General features: G+C 38.8%; 2 protein-coding genes across 2 annotated transcripts in view; both read right to left on the bottom strand.

Moving 5' to 3' along the window:
- LOC145486221 (histamine H2 receptor-like) overlaps nt 1-15,604 on the bottom strand; it is a 126,128-nt gene extending 110,524 nt beyond the window's left edge. Inside the window, exon 1 of the mRNA XM_081464838.1 lies at nt 15,595-15,604. The gene's annotated coding sequence lies outside the window, so the exon portion shown is untranslated. The remainder of the gene's footprint in view (nt 1-15,594) is intronic.
- LOC145486241 (E3 ubiquitin-protein ligase MARCHF4-like) lies at nt 6,169-10,780 on the bottom strand. The gene is made up of 3 exons (XM_081464864.1): nt 10,337-10,780; nt 8,079-8,444; nt 6,169-6,641 (listed from the first exon to the last, which is right to left on the bottom strand). The coding sequence occupies exons 1-3, from the start codon at nt 10,490-10,492 to the stop codon at nt 6,300-6,302; spliced, it is 864 nt and encodes a 287-aa protein (XP_081320990.1). The 5' UTR covers nt 10,493-10,780; the 3' UTR covers nt 6,169-6,299.
- Nucleotides 15,605-19,286: the final 3,682 nt, after the last annotated feature.

The following is a 19,286-nucleotide window of genomic DNA, read 5'->3' as shown; positions in this document are numbered from 1 at the left end:
TCAAATTTCATGACTGGTCTAAATTGAGTGAAGTCTAAATTAACAGATATATTACAATTGCACTTCTAAACAACTGTTCTTTAATTAGCATCCGGAATGCAGATATAATTCTACAAAAAATTGACTCTTAAATCAGCATACATTTATATATTTACGATGGAAAGATGAGTATAACCGGTTTTAGTGGCCGTAAAAACGGGATAAAATTATAAAGGATTATACAGGTTGGGATTTCAGAATGTGGCAGTTGGCAGTATTGACAGGGTGGCCGGCTTTAGGTTTTAGTTGCTGACGAAAAACATTTTGAAAACGGAGCTTTTCGAAAACAATGTAGTAACGTTAATCATGTGATTTCCTTGACCGAGTTTTCTTGAAACACAAATCCAAAATGACCGGTGGTTGGTGCGTTTTTAAATTCCCTCGATGTGATGTGGAGAACTTCATGTAAAAAAGTGTCTAGTCTGGTTCTTTGATCGTGATGTCACGTGGCTGTGTTCTGTCTTCTTACTGGTGAGTTGATTCTTCGTCATAACTGGAGATACTCCACTCGCTGTTATTAACAACCCACTGTACTTTGCAGTACTTGAAGTACTCGTATCCATCACAGCAGTAAAAAAGCAAACAGGAGACTGGAAATAAAAGGCGTAACAGATCACTAAACAAACAAATGGGAGATAGTCCTTATATATCACTAATGAGCTCACCTCACTAAAACAGCTCATATAAATCATAGAGATCCAAGGTTACACTCAAAACCCGGACATGTCGTGCCATATTCTGATGAAGTGGTGGGGGTGGGGAGCCGGATAGGGGGGGGGGGGGGTTCGTGGTGGTGTAATGGTTAGAACGCTGGAAAATCATATCGAGCACACCGGGTTTGAGTCCTCTCCAGGGGAGTGAACTTTACCCTTCCTCCACCCATTTGTATAAATGAGTACCGGCGAATTTAATGCTGGGGGGTAACACTGTAATGCAGTGGAATTTTTTTTATCCCACGGGAGTCGGGTTAACTTCTGGCAATAAGGACCACTTAGCCCAACGCAGACTTTACCATGTACACTCTTATCATGTCTTACTAACCGTTCCAGTAAACATTTGAAGGTGAAGGAGACGATACCGAAAACAGTATAACTTCTATCGCTCAGACTGGGGTCCAAAACATCACCGAAACTGAGGCCTCTAACGTCTGCCTACGGTGGGACCTAAAATTTGTTTTTCCTGCCCCAACTCAGACAGCATGTTAAAATGAAAATAAACGTTTTTGCAAAGTTTAAAAACATTCTACCGAAGGGATCCAGAGCCACTCAATTCAAAATTAAAAATTCGAGCATTCTCCACAGATTTACATAGGTTGTACTGCTGTACTTCCGCCAGAAGTCAGTCAGAAGGCAATTAAAGAACTAAGTCCGATGACTGTGCAAATCAAAGTGAACAAGAACTGTGATCTTGTTCCTAATCAGTAACCGCATTCGCACCTTTTTTTAATTAAACTCTTACTCAATTTTTTTTTCTGGATAATGCTAGATGAAACTTTCTTTAATAATCGTCTGATCGTTTATTCTCAAAACATTAATAATTCATCAAGTTTAAACAAAGGAAACCATGACCGTGACCGTGTTTGGATATCTGACCTTAATTAGCATAGATTTTTACGATTTTATTTCGCCATTTTCTCCTTAGTTTTAATTTCAATTGAGAAGATATATCAAGCACTCAAGGCAATGTTTGACCACATTTCCAAACACCTCGAAGTTCGCCAAATATACTCCGCTGGGCGTCGTATATATGTCCAGCTTCCTTCTCGGTGTTTGGAAATGTGGTGAAACATGGTCTTTCGTGTTTGGTCTATTACTTCAGTACATACCTGCAACACAAAACATGATGAGCGAGATGCAGACCAGACTGAAACACTTGTTTGACACTGCGATCATGATGACCAGCAGTAGGACGATTACTTGCAAGATATGGACAAAGAACACAGCGGGGAAGTCCACGAGCGAGAACAGTTGACACGGATTAGACCACTGCAAGGGACACAAGAAAGATCAACGGTGGAAGCTACAAAGAGCCCAAAATGTTTGGCACCCTCCTTCCTGTTTTAACTAACTCCAATCACATTTTCTTCTCTCTACCCTCCTTTTAGAACATCTAAATTAAAAAGTGGCGAAAACCAAACTTCGACCAGTATTTCAATTCCTCAAGAAGGAGCTTACCCCAGACGCCTGTTCAATAACACAGAGATATTTCAAACTGGACTGCTACTTTAGTCCCAGAGTTTCTGATACCAACAAATTTGGCCTGGCGCTCAACCAGGGTTCAATTTCACTGTCTACCAAGCTAAACTATATTATATGTGGTGTAGTTCTTGATTGCACCAAATTCTCCCAATTTACACTTAAGAGATACATCGTAATAAGCCAGGAAAAGTGACGTTTAAATCCTAGGCTAACAACGCTGACCTCTCTCACAGGCTTAAAGCCATCTTTCTTGATTTTCATTTTGTACTGACACAGCTCGCATTCATATCGACAGGAAAACTGGAACCAGCGCAGTATACAGCTCTTATGGGCGTACTTTGCAGATCCTTTGCAACGACAAACTCGAACCAGGTCTTCATTGTCCTTTGAGTCGAGGCAAATTCGACAGATGTCTTCATCCTTGAATCAATAAAAAATGAGTCAATCAATGTAATTGATCGATCGGTCAGTCCGTCGGTCGGTACGTCTGTAAATATGTCAATTACTCAACTGGCAAGCTAGTGGGCAAGACGGTCACTGATGATTCTTTTTCGTTCTTTCAATCGATCAATCTTTATCAGTTAGCTACCATTATGTATTTCCTCTGGCATTTTTCAATATATCCATGGTAACGTTCCTGATTTTCGATGGAATTATTTCTTTTTTGCAAAAGCAGTGACTTTATTGTTCCAGTTACATTAAAAAATAGGGCAGCAATACCCTTAACATATTTGAGGCATTTTTTTTTTACCCTGCGTAGCTAGTACGCCGTGTTTTCCAGAGACCCCAGCACCCCGTGGTTTCCACAGACCCCGGCAGTTGGTGTTTTCCAAAGACCCCGGTACCCCTTTCCCCTGATCCCGGTACCCCGTGTCCCGCCTTTTTCACTCTACCACACCTCAATTAATTATTGGCTACCTAACTTACAGCGGAGGTAATATAATTGTAACTCTCTCACGGCCCCTTAAATTTAGCTGCCTGTATAAAGACTTCTAGTCTTATTTCAACTCGCCCTCCCAATCCATGGAAACAAGCCGGAAAGATAACATTGAAACACCTCAAAACGTTCTTTGGAATAGCACATCGCCAATAAACTCATGTGAAACAACAAACCATGTTTTCCTGGTCTTGCCCTGGCTGAATAGTTTGCACGTCGGGATTTTCTCTTAAGAATATTCCCACAACAAAGGCTGGGTTGCTGTGACGTTGCGTGCCATGACTATTTCCAATGTCACTTCTTAATCCACCGATATTGATAATTTCTTGCGGATTCTGAGATGCCGAATTATGGAGTGGATGAACCTGTTTGTATGACAAATGAACTGATTCAGTAAACTAACGAATCACACTAGTATCTAAAATATTAGATTGAAAACCATCCGGTGTTAACATTTATCCACTGGATAGCGTTATCCATCTTCCGAACAACTGGGACCTGATAGATTGTGTAAGCATAAGTTTTGGCATAATCCGAGAAGACGAATAATTTTTCCAACTTTTTCCACAATTTTCCCCGTAATTCGTATATTTTGATCATTATCGGTTCATCTCTGACAGGCGCGTTGACTCCGCAACAATCTTTGACGTTGTTCGATGATTTTACACCAACATTTGCAGTTTACCGAGCCGGGGACTGGGGCCCAACTATCGGAAGCTAGCCTCGTTGTAAACCAATTCGTTCTCATAGGTAATTCGACAAAATGGCGTCAACCATGCCAGACGATTCGAGCGAAAAAGGGCCTGAACCAGAAACAAATGAGGGTCTCAGTGGAGGGTCCTTTGAGGGTTGACGGTTTAGGTTTATAACACGAAATAAAAGCGCAAATTTGACTGTAATTTTTCATAAATGCATACATTTTCCCCCACATTTGAATAATGCAATTAGTCCTAATATTTGTTCATTAAAAATTAGGTTTTTGGTCTTCCAGCAGTGCGTCTAATTAGCGTAATTACTTTCCCTTTGTTGCCGCTGGACGTGTTAATTGCCTGTTCTCGAAGCTAGAAATTAGAGGACTTGCATACTGATAAATGTATTTTGGGGATTAATTTCCTCTTTTTTTCGATCCAAACGCTATGAATTAATTGCCCTAACCTAGCCCTAACCCAACCTTAACCTTAACCCCACACCCTTACCGTTTTATTAGTTTAACTCAAAAAGACGCACAATCACTCCGCGCGTTCATGCATTGCGGGACACATTTAACACAGCATAAGTTCAGCCTGTTTTACTTCCAGAAAACTGTGTTTTACGTCTCAGAGATACAAGCCTACGGAACCTTTTAAAACAAGTATCTTGTTTAAGGCAACAAGGGGAGTTTGCAAATGTGTCTGAAAAAAAAAAATCACATTGTTTTAAAATAATCATACGAAAACCGTACCTGAGTCATCGTTTGCTCCGTTCCGATGACCGCCGTTAAACGTTTCAAACCGGCTCCACGATCTAGACGTCCAGCCGGTGTTTCCTTACCGCGAGAGCGTTGCGGTTAAAATCAGAATAGTGTCTTTTAACAAGCTTGCTCCCCGTAAATCAACTGACACTAGATATTTTCACCAAGTCCAGAATATCGCTTTTATCCCGTGTCGCCTTTTGAATTGCTAAACAAACTTGATGCGAAGAATCTTTTGAAGAATAAAACTTTGCATTGGTTTCCTTGTCTCGGTTAACCCTTTGAAATACATTTCCTTTTTGCCAACCAGTGAAATGGATGAAAACCAGTATGACGTCATGTGAAAACGCAGTTTTGTTACCGAGAAGCCAAGATCACCGATTCACAATCCGCTTTTTCTCAGCCTTGACGTTAACCCTGACGATAATATATAACGTACAGCCTTTTTCTTGTACAGTTTGAAGTTTTAAATTTGTCATGGTAACCAAAAACTTTTAACTTTTAGGATCAACAGAAAATCAAACAACATCTTCGGTGGTAGCGACAATTTATGAGTATTCATCTGCGCAAAAAGGAAAGGTAATTAAGGCTTTTTTTTTTATGAGGAACAAGATTTATTTTATTTTGAATAAGAACACATCCCTTCTCATTTTATTATTTAATTTCTGTCAGTTTTGAAATAAACAAGGTTGTCTTGGCAGCAACAAAGCGATAAAATTTCTAGCGAACCCCTTTCTGAGGGAAAAATAAATTACTGGTGTGTTGCAGTAAATTAATTGCAAATTATTCTAGGGTAGCGAAAAGAACCGCGAGAACAGCAGCTGGTATTCGCGCAGGTGAAAGGTTGTCGAATTCGAATCATTCTTTATAGAACGGATGTTTTGGTTCAAAATCCGATCTCGTTAAAAGATACCGGACAAGCTGAACTGTGACAATTTTTATGACCCAAACACGTACTGAACGAAATACGATCATTGAAATTAAAAAATGTAAATATAAACAATCTTCATGAGCAGAAATATTTATTTTCAATGTTGTCTTTCGTGTAATCGGCCAAAAATGGCTTTTTTGGGAAAAAAGGTTACGTAAAAGGAGGGCGGGCGACCGAGTCTCGTCCGTATTTGTTGTCCCGTTTGCTCCACAATGGGGAGTTTGGACTGATTTAAGTAGCCGAGGACAACGTCTACGTCGATTAAAAAATGATTCGAATTTGAATTTTACCTACAAAATCTCGCGGTGTTCTAAAGTCATTTGCTTTGGTTATCAATGTCAAAACGCAACTGAATCTGGGACACAGCTGACACAGTGATAAATGTGAAATAAATTAAAAAAAAAAAATAGCCTCCGTGGCCGGTTAACGTTTGCTAGACAAAGCATAACTTGGTCATTTCACGTTGTTTTGCAGAGGACGGCAAAGAAATGTACAAAGATTTATAACGCACGTGCGAAGCCATTGTTCTGATCATTAAACCTTTTATTTAGCGACGTTTCCGTTCCGTTGTCGTCGTGGCTTTCTTAAAACTCTCGTCTAAAGACAATTTCCTTTCAATGCGACTCATACACTTCATGTATATTTAATGTTCAGGGTACAAATGTACCATATCAAGCTTATTTACCCTTAACAAAGTCTAACTGGTATTTGTTTAACAAATAATCGGTCTAAGCAGTAGTTTTATCAGACCCAAACATATTCAGCACTTCCTTTTCGAGACTCGTTGTTTCTCATTCGCGAAACAATGCCAGGAGTCTGCACGGAGTCTTTGTGAGTTAAAATAAGCCATTGACGATTCAGTTCGATCCAAGTCTTCCAGTAGTATCTGATATGCTCTATACACCCACAGCAATAGGTGAAGTAACACACCGCTAAACCACAGGAGAAGTACAACACCACGCAGATTGGAGTAAGACAACGCCTTGATGCTATCCACAGAACCATGGCTATAAAGACTATTAGCACCAGACAGTAGAAGATGAACAAGTAAGCTACGATATCACACGATCGCCAAGGGAGCCTCCACTGGACAAAGAAATAAAACAACAGTGAGTGGTTATAGTGAAAAAACCTTACTAGACCTCTCAGTACCGTGGGGATTAGAATAGAATAGATAACTTTATTTAAACACGGTAAAAACATCAGGCCTTAACTACAAAACTCTAGTTACATTCTAATACCATTATGATTACAAGTTCTGAAAATTGATGGGCAAATAAACCATCAACGTGAGAGAGAGCTAGGCAGAAAGACAGAGGGCAAAAAGAACGAACGAATTAACGACCATGGATCAATTAATATATACCTTTAATACATGCACAAAAATATGCAAAATATAGTCAGTCAGTCAGTCAGTCAATCACTCAGTCAATCAGTCAGGCAGTCAGGCAGTCAGGCAGTCAGTCACTCGGTCACTTAGTCAGTTAGTCTGTCACTCAGGCGGTCAGTCAGTCAACCAGCCTGTCTCTTAGACACTACCAATCAGCCAGTCAGTCAGTCACTGGTTCACTTAGTCAAACAGTTAGTCAGTCAGTCAGTCACTCGATCCCTTAGTCCGTTAGTCTGTTAGTCAGGCAGTCAGTCAGTCAACCAGCTTGTTTGTTGGACCCTTACCAATCAGTCAGTAAGTCAGTCAGTCAGTCAGTCAGTCAGTCAGTCACGAGTTCACTTAGTTAAACAATCAGCCACTCAGTCACTCAGTCAGTCAGTTAGTCAGTCAGTCAATCAGTCAGTCAGGCAGTTAGTCACTCGTTCACTTAGTCAGTTACTCTGTCAGTCAGTCAGTCAACCAGCTTGTTTGTTGGACACTCGTTCACTTAGTCAGTTAGTCTGCCAGTCAGTCAGTTAGTCAGTCAGTCACGAGTTCACTTAGTCAAACAATCAGTCACTCAGTCAATCAGTCAGTCAATCAATCAGTCACCCGTTCATTTAGTCAGTTAGTCTGTCAGTCATGTAGTCAGTCAGTGACCAGTTCACTTAGTCAAACAATCAGTCAGTTAGTAAATCAGTCATTCAGGCAGTCAGTCAATCAGTCAGTCAGGCAGTTAGTCACTCGTTCACTTAGTCAGTTAGTTAGTCAGTCAGGTAGTCAGTCAGTCAGTTAGTCAGTCAACCAGCTTGTCTGTTAGACACTTACCGATCAGTCAGTCAGTCAGTCAGGCAGTCAGTCAGTCACTAGTTCACTTAGTCAGTTAATCAGACAGTAAGGCAGTCAGGCATTAAGCTATTCAGGCAATCAGTCATTCAGCTAGCCAGTCTGTTAGCCAGTCACCGGTCAATCAGTGAGTCGGTCGGTCGGTCGGTCGGTCGGTCAGTCGGTCAATTAGTCAGTCTAACAGTGTCAAAAGAGCATTCAAAGAAGAAAAAAGCTAGACAGTCAAGTAAGTAAACAAGCAAGCCATTGGAAACAACCGAACAAATCAGTGACCCAAACAGAAAGGAACAATATAGGTCTGATAGTACCTGTGCGAGGGGTTTAAATCCAGTTTTCTTCACATTCATTTCATAAAGGCACAGCTCACATATCTTATCTTTTTTCAGCTCAAGCCACGACAGCAGACAACTCTGGTGCGCATACTTAGCGCTGCCGGAACATCTGCATGGAGAGATTAACTCTTCGTCTTCCCCGCCGCAGTGGCAAATACGACAAAACTCTTCGCAGCTAAATAATGTCTTGTCTTTGATGGGTGCGGCATTTTCCCCTGAAATTTGATGGATCACATAAGTTCGTTTGGTGCCGTCATCTAATGAATTTACCCAGCTGAGTAAGCATGAATGCTTGTTTACTTGGCCAGATTTCCTATCCCACGCGGAGAGCGATGATGAAGCCTGAAAAATAGAAAGTTCGTTTGAGAGGCCAAGTTAAGAGTTCGTAGAGCCAATTTAAGGCGGGGGTTAACATAAAGGCCGTATTTTTGCTGGGTATTATGGTTTGAAAGCAAATATCTCGTTCACGTTTCAAGCAGTGAAAAATCTCTCTGCTCATTTCACGTAGCTACGTTTTGGGCTGTTTTGTAGATTTTTTGGTGATTTTTGGGTATATTTGGGGATAAATTATTAAAATTAGTAAAATTTAGATTAGTAAAATTTATGGAATTATGAAATTTTGAAGATTTCATGCTGTTTTAAAATTAGAATTTGAAGTTAGAAAGTGGTACTGACTGGTACATTGATGTACTTTAATTTTTCATTTTTTTGTGTGCACATTCATTTTTTTCTTTTTTCGTTCTCTGTATGAGTGTGTGTGTCTGTGTGTGTGTGTGTGTGTGAATGAAATCGTGTCCTGCCTTAGCTATTTCTAAGTGACTGTGCTCTGTTTTTCATTGCTATTTTTTCACATTGCATGTATTTACTTTTATTGTAAAATTTTTCTGGGCACGAAATAAAGATTGTTGCTGTTGTTGTTGAGACGTACACCAAACAGTTGCACACCAACTCGGGGAGCCCTTTTGGGGGCAATCAACTGTCTGGTGGTGTTCCAAACCCCTTTTTATCCTTTTAATCCCTCTTTAAACTTCCTAAAATTTCACTTAAATTCATGTGTACCCCCGCCTTAAAATGACTCCTCGTTGTCCGCGCGAGTCTAACATCCGGTTTCTGTAGAATTAGAATAAAGCCACGCAGCTAGAAGTATTTCCACTCGCCTCCCTCCCCCCTAGATGACTTGCTATAGTCCAACGCAGGTTCGAATTCAACTTGTATGACGAGGTACTCCATATTCTCACGGCAACCGTATTTAATTGGTCGATGTAGCAGCTCTCGTAAGGTCTCACATGAATGGTTCGCTACCCTTTGAGAGAACAAAAGAACAAACAACAGAAACAATGCCCCTAACCCTAAAACAGTAGCAGCTGCTAACAATGAAAAGAATTACAAGCTTATGAGAGCTGCTACACTGCTGATTTAATTGACAAACACACGCATACTTTGAGTTTTTTTGCTCATTTCTACTGATTTTGACAGGCATGGTTTTCAAATCATGCATTTTCAAACTTGGAATTTTTCTGTTTTCAAAAAGCAAAAAGGAAAACAAAATTAACACGCACGTTTTTTTTTAGATAACATCAACTTTAATGACATGCGCTAACTTAGTGGTGACTATTTTTGAGTCCGTTTTGGTGACGGATCCGTGATGGTGGCTGTACGGAGCTATTTCTACGTCACCGGGCGTCAACCTTCGATGTTTCTTTCCTGATAGGAACTATTTTTGGTCTTGCCGTAAATTCTTCAAGTCAGTCACTGACACCGACTACCCCCACCTTTCCCCTGTCGAGTAAGACCGCAAAAAGCTCGAGTAGAAAAAGATCTAATCTTAAAAAATTTTACATTCATATAATATTAATCGTGTTAATTAAGCTTTTTACAAAACATTTCAACATCAGAACCAACTTCACTCTCACGCTAAATAACCTTAATTGACGTTGATTAAAGAAATGTATTTTTCAACGCCCTTTCTACGGTTTGAAACCTGAATTTTAATTCAGGTTTCATTGTGTTACTGAGAAATCGTTATTTCATGTTTAAAGTTAGCGTTCGTCTGACTGAAGCAAATCAATACTTTCGGTACCCGGCAGCCAAAAGCGTTATTTTTTTTTTATCATATCTGTGGAGGAAGTTAGTTTAGACTACAAAAAGCAAAATATGATTAATTATTAAATGAATGCAAGTTATGAAATTTGACAGATGAATTCAACAATTAAATAAAACTAATCGAGTCTTACTGTTTCGTAGGTTTCTGTCGATGTCCCCGTTTGAAAACTCTCAACCGAGTCATCACGCTCAAAGCGACTTGCGTCCACTGTCACCAATTCTTGTGACTGTAGTTCCACTTCGCCAGTCCGTAATGGACAATTCGAGCTGACTGAAAGTGATTCCATTTCAACGTTAAATCTGCCAACGCTGCTATAAAATATGTTTGATGTAGTTTAGCAACAAAACAGAACAAAGCAAAACAGTGATGAGAATCTTGAATTAAGAGGAAGAACACCCGCATAAAGTAATGTAACGCACTTGAAGAAACGACTCCTTCCCGGAGTCAAATGTGAAGTTGAAAGCCCGTTCTGGGCAGATATCATCGCGCCGGCTTCATGAAGTAAATTATTTATTTTGAGAATTGACGCAAAAGCGTGCACAATTAACTCCGCGGTTTGTTCCCAGTGCATTCTGGCGTAAGCAAGACAACCTTCATAAAATGTGTTGTTTACTGGCGTCGTCTTTCTCACGCAAAAGTGAGCTGGTCGGCAGGATGATAAAAAAAAAAAATCTGATATTAAAAATCATAAAATTAAATAAGATCGGAGAAAAGAAGTATTTTTGATTACAAAAGTCTTTTTATTATACTGTATGCCAGATTTATAACTGTTTTACTCAGTAAGTAAGTTAAATTTTCTAAATATATATTTGAAATTTTAGCTTTAATTTTAGTAGTTTTATATTGTAAGGTTTATAAACGTTTATTTTTCTATTTTTAGCAGGGCCTGTATTGATAGCAATTTCATTTTATAGAGCTTACAGAGTTACCCATGAAAAAATAAAGGCTTACTTGCGAAAAGAAGCGAAAGTAAAAAAGTAAGCTACGACGTTCGAAGTTATCTTGACTCCATTGTCAAGTGGAGAAAAGAAAATACCGGTCGAGATGTGATAACATAGTGTGAAAGGTGTAAGAATATATATAAAGTATAACACTGTCTAACAAGAAGATCTTTCAGATCTTATAACCGCGCTTTTAAAATTAAACTGTTTTCTTAGCACCACAGTCGCAATGCAGTGTGAGAGTCCCCTTTTTTGCGTTTTGAAATCTCTGTGCACTTCATGCTTGGAATGTGGTGGTGCCCTTTGTTATTATAACAGTCCATCGAAAGTCATTTTATTTACGCTAGATGATATAAAACGATGTTTGAAAATAACTTTGAAGTGTAATTTCTGTAATATTTCTTAAGGACATGCACAATATGGTGAGAGCAACAACGGATAGAAATTTAATGCTAAATCGCTACAATACATAGAAGGTAGTATTGTCACTTACATCGATCGCAAACTGTACCTCAGTCAGATCTTTTTTGCGTAAGTACTGGGTTCCCAACAAAATATAAATATATGTTGTTTGTTTTTGACGTGACATACGTGTGTCTTGAATAATGAAATCACTTATCTCATTTTTCAATGTGTTCTTTCAATTTTCTTACCTTTTGTTCCTTTTATAAAGAACTTTTAGAAATGGCGGATGGGTTTCTTTTGAAGCTTTCACGGAAGCCTACAACGAGGTAGTCCAGATGAATCAGACCACAATGTAATGCTTTCTGTTGTCAAATTGAGGTAATACGGAAAACTATTGCCTAAAAACAACAAGAAAAAAGAAAAAAAAAACAATCGTTCATGTTTAATCTATTTCTATTGAATTTGTTTTGTTCCTTTTTTAAGGGAACTAAAATTTTACTCTCTCAAGTATCTAGGCGCAGTTAATTAGCTTTCTTTTTACTTCCAATTTTTTCACAGATCAGTGCAGGAAATTCATGGAAAGGATGAGTCGCAAAAGAATTTCGGATGCTTTTTATCAACATGAAATTGAGGCAGAATTGCGTGATCGTTATCTTTCTTGGGCTTTCCGCGGAAATGAAGATGAGTTTCGCAGAACTGTTTTGACTAAGCTTAACGAGCTGCGCAGTTCGGAAATCTACAGCGGTAATTGATTTGACTGGCATGTAAGGCTGATACCACGATTGAAAAAAAGTTATCATTTGTGAAGAGACTTTTTTAGCATTGTCCCTTTTTTTCTGATCTCACTGCAGGGCATGAATTTGAGGAACTAAGTGAGGATGAGGTGGCATTTGTCGGAATGAAAACTCGCCAGATTAGAAGAGATGCGATTAGTCAATCATTATCGAGGAAAAGGTTGTTGTTATTCATCGTGGTAGATACAATAATAACGTGTATTATCGTTTGTCTCACGATGTAGTCACTTGAGATGTAGATCGCGACGTTTCGACTGCTTACTGCTAGTCTTCTTCAGGCGATAAGGTCGACTGATTGCACGGTATCATTTATATCACAAAGGTCGGCTGTGATTGGTGCATTTCGATCCTCCTATTGTTCCATTATTCCGGCGAGTAGCTGTTCCCTCAGTGGTCCGCTGTTGTACCGTTCTCCTGTTGTTGTGTTTCTTGATCGTGGGTATCCATGCTTCAGGAATTTCAATTCCACTATCCATGTTGATGTTGTTAGGGTGAAGTCTTATGTGAATAGCTTCCTTGACCCTACGTGTGTACCAGTGAGGATCTCGATCAATAAACTTGACCTCATTCCAGATAGGATAGTGGCCGGTCTCGTGGGTGTGTTCAGAAACGGCGGAGGTCTGGGTTCAATCATTAGTAGCAAAACAGCAAGATTGTACAGAGTGGTACAGGATTTATTCGTTGCTTGAAATAATCCTTGTATATTGTTTTCTTTACGTAGTCTCTGTGCTGTTTTCGATTTCAACACCTTTGTTCTTCATCAACTAACAGTAACAAAGGTTTTTGCGATCTGTTTTTATATATAACAACTAGGCACTGCTGCATTTATCAATAACAACAAAGAACTTCTCATATTTAACTCTACAAGCGAGGCAGTTTGTGGTGATGTATGCAATAAGGACACTGGAGGCAATCAGAAATGCTTGCAGAAATGGTCACGTGGTTTGCTGTATTTCGTGCGCGGTAGTGAGCATATCGAAAGCTGGTCTGCTCTTTACTCATGAGTTTCAGTGTCAGCAAAATACATTGTTAGGCAGGGTTTCTCTCTTTTGTAAGGGAACAAATTCTAATTTGCAACATTATCCCTGGCCTGTTCATATTGATGTCGTAATAATGAAAAATCGGCACAGCATCATATCAACGCAAGCATATTTCTTCATAAAATCCCTTTTGCATGTTTTTAGTTTACTTTCACAGATAGAAAACAACAGCAATACCAGCTGCAAGCCATGCAAATTATTGTTTACGATGCAAATTGTACCGCATGGATTGTTTTGTTATCGTTAATGTTTAATTCCTTCCATTGCGTTTTTTCAGGGCAGAGTCGGCGGGTCAGGTCTTCCTTCTTGGAACCATTATCTGTACGGAATACTAAAGAACATTCCGGAAGAAGAATGGGAGAATTTTATGCTATCTTAAGATAATATGTGTAATGTATGCAAAATGGTCTGTGTCAAAAAATACTGCCTCTAGAACTTCCTTTTGACAAAACGTGGTTAAGAATTACTAAGGTGATCGATAGATTACACCTAGATAATCATAAAAACAAGCTTTGTCATGAGATATATTTTTCGCAGCCGCTAAAGGAAAAGTATCCAAACTTGACGACGCCAGTCGCTGAGCAGGTCTTCATCTGGTCTGCGAGATTTAAAAAATTCTATGCGCCATGCCCCAAGATAGGGATTTTATTAATTACTATAGAATGGTGGTGAGAAGGAACAGGTACACTTCTAAAAGTCACCGTGAGTCACGCGATCCTGTGTTGCCGAAGGTTCTGTCACAGTTCATTACTTGATTAATACTCCAGCTCGAGAACAGAACTTTTGTTAGTTTTACGATGAAGCATGAAATCATTTTTCCTTGTAAGTTTAACTTGTACTAGTGTCTTTATACATAATCTATATATCTTGTTGGTTTTGCTTCTTTGTACTTTAATAAACTGGTTTCATTGAGACGTATGTTTCATTTGTTTTTTTTTCTTTGTCTTTGCGATGTGGTATGCTATGAATGACTCTCCAAAGTCATGTTTGGGCCATGCATACAGTTGCATCAGTTTGTCCAAAAGCCATTCATCTGTAAAAAGGAAAGCAAAAGTGTTGTCATCAGTACAACTTCATTTCAATGGCTATTAATAAAGAAAATTAATTTTTGCTCGACATGTTGTGAACATCTTCGAGATACAATAAGTTACCCTAGCAACCGCACGAGCAGCGAAAAACACCCTAAATTTCAGCGCTTATGTGTGTTGAGATACCTTCAAGGTTAACGCTTTGTATATGGGAATGATAAGTTCACACACCATATTGAGATGACCAGAAATAAAATGTCTCTTCCGGTTTTAAGTGTCATTTCGTGAAGAAGGTTTTTAGTGGGACATGTTTGTGACTATTAATTTTGAGATTTCCAAAAAAAAACAAAAAAAAAAAACACCGTGTGTCCATAGCTTAATTCTTGGATAAACTAATTGGCTTTTCTTTTGGCCCATGTGTTGCTCAATCAAATAGTTACTAAGAGACAGGTAACAGGAGAACCCCGCAGGCACGTTATACGTTTGACCGTCGTCTTAGGTTTGATGGAATGGGAAGGAGTTTTCTAGTTAAGATATGGTTTGAAGTTTTTGAAACACAAAGGAAATTTTTGTTGTGCTTGGAAAACTTTGCACGAAACTAACAGCCACCCCAGGTGTTAAGGAATTGAAATAAGTGTTGGAAGGGCAATTTTTTCCCCGAATGAATAGATTGAGGATGACAATACAACTCAAAGCTGGTTGTACTTTCAAATCAAGGTAAGATTTACGGAAGTTTTGAGCACATCGTGAGTATCGATATACCATTGCATAAAGTATTGCATACGTTTATGTAGTCTGTACAGTGGACATATTTAAAGTTAGATTACCATTATACGATCGGAGAAATTTATTTACTATTCGAATAATAAGGAAAGATGGCCGGTAAGGGGAATTAAAAAGGAGTGCTTTTGGACTACATGTTCCTGTTGTAACAGTAGATTATATGAACACATACATTTTATTTCATGTATTGGGATGTATTAAAATCTTTCACTCAAGGGTTTCTCTAAAACGAATACCCTAAGACCCCCATAAGTCGAAAAGACAGACCCAGCATTTATGTAAGGCATTTCTAACATTAATGAAGTTTTGCTTTTTCCTCTAAGGCAAACGAACACTGGACATGAACAAGGTATTTATTTTGTAATCACCATATTGAACTGAGCAACTAAGCTTTTACACTTTGCCGGAAGTGGGGCGATCTAAGCAGTTTTGACAGACTGTGACAGACAACTTTCTGTATTTTTGTCCATGTTTTTCGTGATAAATGTGATAAATTGGTATTCTTTTTTGTATCCACAGAGAAAGTGTTACACAGATCCCATCAATGTAAGGGAGCACACAAATTACCAACCAGCTTAAGAAAGATGAGCAAAATTTCAAGAAACACGCCAATGAAGGTATTTACTTTATTCGTAGTAGTGTTTACTCTAACGGCGAACGAAGACAAAGGTATTGGAGGATGAATTAAAGAGGCTGGCCTAACATTAAGCAACTATGAAATACATTTAGGGGACAGATTACATGTTGTCCTGAAAGCATGACCTACAAGTGAGATTGTAAATTCCCTTTTCATGTAAAAACCTTTCAATCAGAAAACTTCAAGGGTATTATTACATTTTTCTGTTTCAGTTCTCGACAATTTTGGATTTCAAAACATGCGTTCATACACCAAAGAAAATTATAAGTAACAGGAAGAGAAAAAATGAAGCAGTGACAAAATTTTAGACCTAAACCGTTTGCAATAAAATAGCAACGAAATATTCAGAAACATGCATTAGCTTTGAGAACATCTATGGAGTCAACGAAGTAACCAAAAAAGTCCTTCACGCCTTCTAAGCTTAGTTGTCTAAAAAAACACTATTGGAAGCAAAAAAGTCGTTGTTTGGTCTAAGATAACCGTTAGCATTACAACAAAACGACATAAAATTTGTCGAGGGAAATTTGGGTTTAAGCAAGGTTTCAGAAATACGGTCATTGTACACAGTATTTAACAGTTAATTAGATTTGGAATTGACTCAAAAAGTCTTTAACGCAATTGCAACAAATAACAACAAAATGAGCACGAAGAAAATTTGTAGTTCTCGCAAAATCCGCGCGGAAGCATTATTCTACTAGAACTGGATACTCTCGCTTTGCTCGCAGAGCAGAAAGCAATAAGACAATGCATAATTGTTCGCGCGCAATAATTATCTTTTCAGAATTCACACTCTCGCAGAAGCAATATTTTAAAAGTCAGGTAGCATATAAATGGTTTTCTAAAGAAGGCAAGCGAGGATAGGTGTAGGCTCGATTACCAGCCGCTGTTCGGGAAAGGAGCCCGCGCTACTCCCCCGAACGTAGACCGGACTCGAGAAAGCGGCGGAAATCGAGCCTAGGATAGGTGTGCTTTTGTTTAGAGTAAACAAACGCGTGAGGAACGACGGCTTAAGATACAATATATGTATTCTCAATCTCCTAATAAGACAGAAATCGGTATTTCATGAAGCTTACCTTTGTCATTCAATCTTTGTTCAGTTTGCCACTTTTAAACGACAGCGTTTGAGGACAATATGCGTACAAGCTCGAGAAATCTGCGGTGAAAGGAATTGAGACAATTCTGAATTGAGGCGGACCGAAAGATGCCATGCCGTTCGATTTATCCGCAAATATAAATAGAACGCCCCATAATGTTTAGACCAGCCAATCGAGCATTTGTAGAATGAAGTTTCCATGTATCACAGATGACATTGTAAGCTTGTAAATGTGTAGTTTTGCCTTTAGGCAACCTTCAAAGCCAGTGTTACGAGTGAAGACAGTGAAGTGTAGACAATAAAGACAGTGAACCACACCCCCTACAGTGAAAAGACAACACCGAGTAGGACTGGCTGCGTAATAACATCAACTGAACAATTGTGACCATAGCAATACAGGTTAATGGATTACAACGGAATGCAAACAGCTGCTTTGGAGATGAAGATTGCAGTTGAGAAACCCCTTAGAGAGTATTCTAATTAGCACGATGGTGATAAGACAAGTGCGCCGTCGGTGTTGAGGGAACAAATTCCGACTGAAATTTAAAGATAATTGCAGGCAGGAGCACAAAGAAGTGATAAGGTCGGCAACTCACGTTAAGTTGCAGAGGATTTGGAAGGGTTTTATTATGCCATAGAAGCTGCTACTGAAAATGGATTCAATCCGGAAGACACTTGAAATAGCAAATGCGTAAAGAGGAGTTATAGCGCGCTTTCGAGATTACTTGTTTATCGCGTGAAGATCTAGGGTGATACAATTCACTGATGAGGTGAATTATTGCTTAACAGATTTCACCGGGCTTCAAAACAAATTGTAATGAAAGTTTGTCCAAACAGTTGAGATATGGATTTCTAATGCTGCTTTGTTTAAGTTTGTCACCTTTCCGTGTAGGTTAAGATGCACTACTTGAAAGGCGGGGAAACTCCGGCGGTGGGCCTTGAAACTATGTACTTCTGTGTTTCTTTACATAATCTAACCATCAGCACCAGTCAGAACATCCGCTCGCCACAGTATCATTTGGTCATTATGTGCAGATAATTATAGCTTAATCCTTTTAAACGGCTGGTGTTAAATAGGGACTTGTGATTTTATTTTTGGGATAATTTGCGCAACGAATAGTAGATCTAAACTTCAAGGGATTGTTGTCCAAATCAAAAAGCTTTTTAACACTTTCTCGAATTGAATTAGTGGGCCTGTTTTCAACTTATTTTTAAGATGTTCCATTAACTGTCAATTTAATTTTAAAAGAATGAACAACATTTCTCCTGTTAGACATATCTGCAGGCAGTTGACTTTGAAGACAAGTTCTAATGAGGCGTAAACCGAAAAATTTGATATGAAATTGATCTCTGTCAATAACAGCTTGGAAAGATATAATTGTAAACTAGGGTATCTAAAAGATAGTACTGCTGCGGCACATTCTGTTGATAGTGACATATTTAACGCAGTAATTCATCTATCTGCGCGTTCCAAGATTTACTATAACCTTTATTTCGTAACTGAAGTATTGTCAAATCGTGGTGTCTAACTTAAAATCTGTCCTTGAATGCATCAATTCTTAAAGTAGTGTCAAATCGTGGTGTGTAACTTAAAATCTGTCCCTGTATGCATCAACTTCGTGTATGATGACGCATCGATGGTGAGCTGTAACAAGGGCCGGGAAAAGAAAGCACATAGTGATCTGAACTTTTTTTGGACAGAAAACGATACACATCAACCTCCCCTTTACCAGATCGCGAAAACCGAAAGATGTGGAAATTGTTGGAGCAGAAATCTAACTTAAAGATTATGTACTGGTACGCATTAAATATCTCTAGAATGTTGACAGACTGTGTCGAGGACGCGTGCATCGCGATGTGTGAAAATGCTAAAGCTTTAACTTAAAATTCATGTTTGGATGAAAAGGAATAGATCGCAGCATCTATGAAATTAGCGTGTTCTACGGTTTTCGTTTGTTTTAATCATTCTACAAGCTTTAGTAATGACGATTTCTCTTCACTTAAGAATTCGACCAAGGAGGCGAGACTGCTAAGAAATGACATACTAAGTTTAAAATTAGGATGTCACAATTAATCGTCCAGATTTACAAACTTTCACATGCTACATTAAGAACAAAAGGAAGATTTGTGAAAGTCAAGCACGATCTCCTTCACATTGTCTTAAAATACAGGTAAATCAGAGCAAAACATAACCACTATTAAACCTTTCTCACTGGAATCTACGCGAAAAGATGGAGTGACGTCGTGTTGAGCGTGGGGCAATGCACTTTGGTAAAAAGTAACGCAGTGCACCCTGGTTAAATGCAATGCATTCTGGTAAAAAGCGATGAATCCGAGAATTCGTGCTCCCTTCCAAATA

The sequence above is a fragment of the Orbicella franksi genome, chromosome 5 (assembly GCF_964199315.1).
Source record: "Orbicella franksi chromosome 5, jaOrbFran1.1, whole genome shotgun sequence".
NCBI classification, from domain to species: Eukaryota; Metazoa; Cnidaria; class Anthozoa; order Scleractinia; family Merulinidae; genus Orbicella; species Orbicella franksi.
This window is presented reverse-complemented; position numbering and strand designations above follow the sequence as displayed.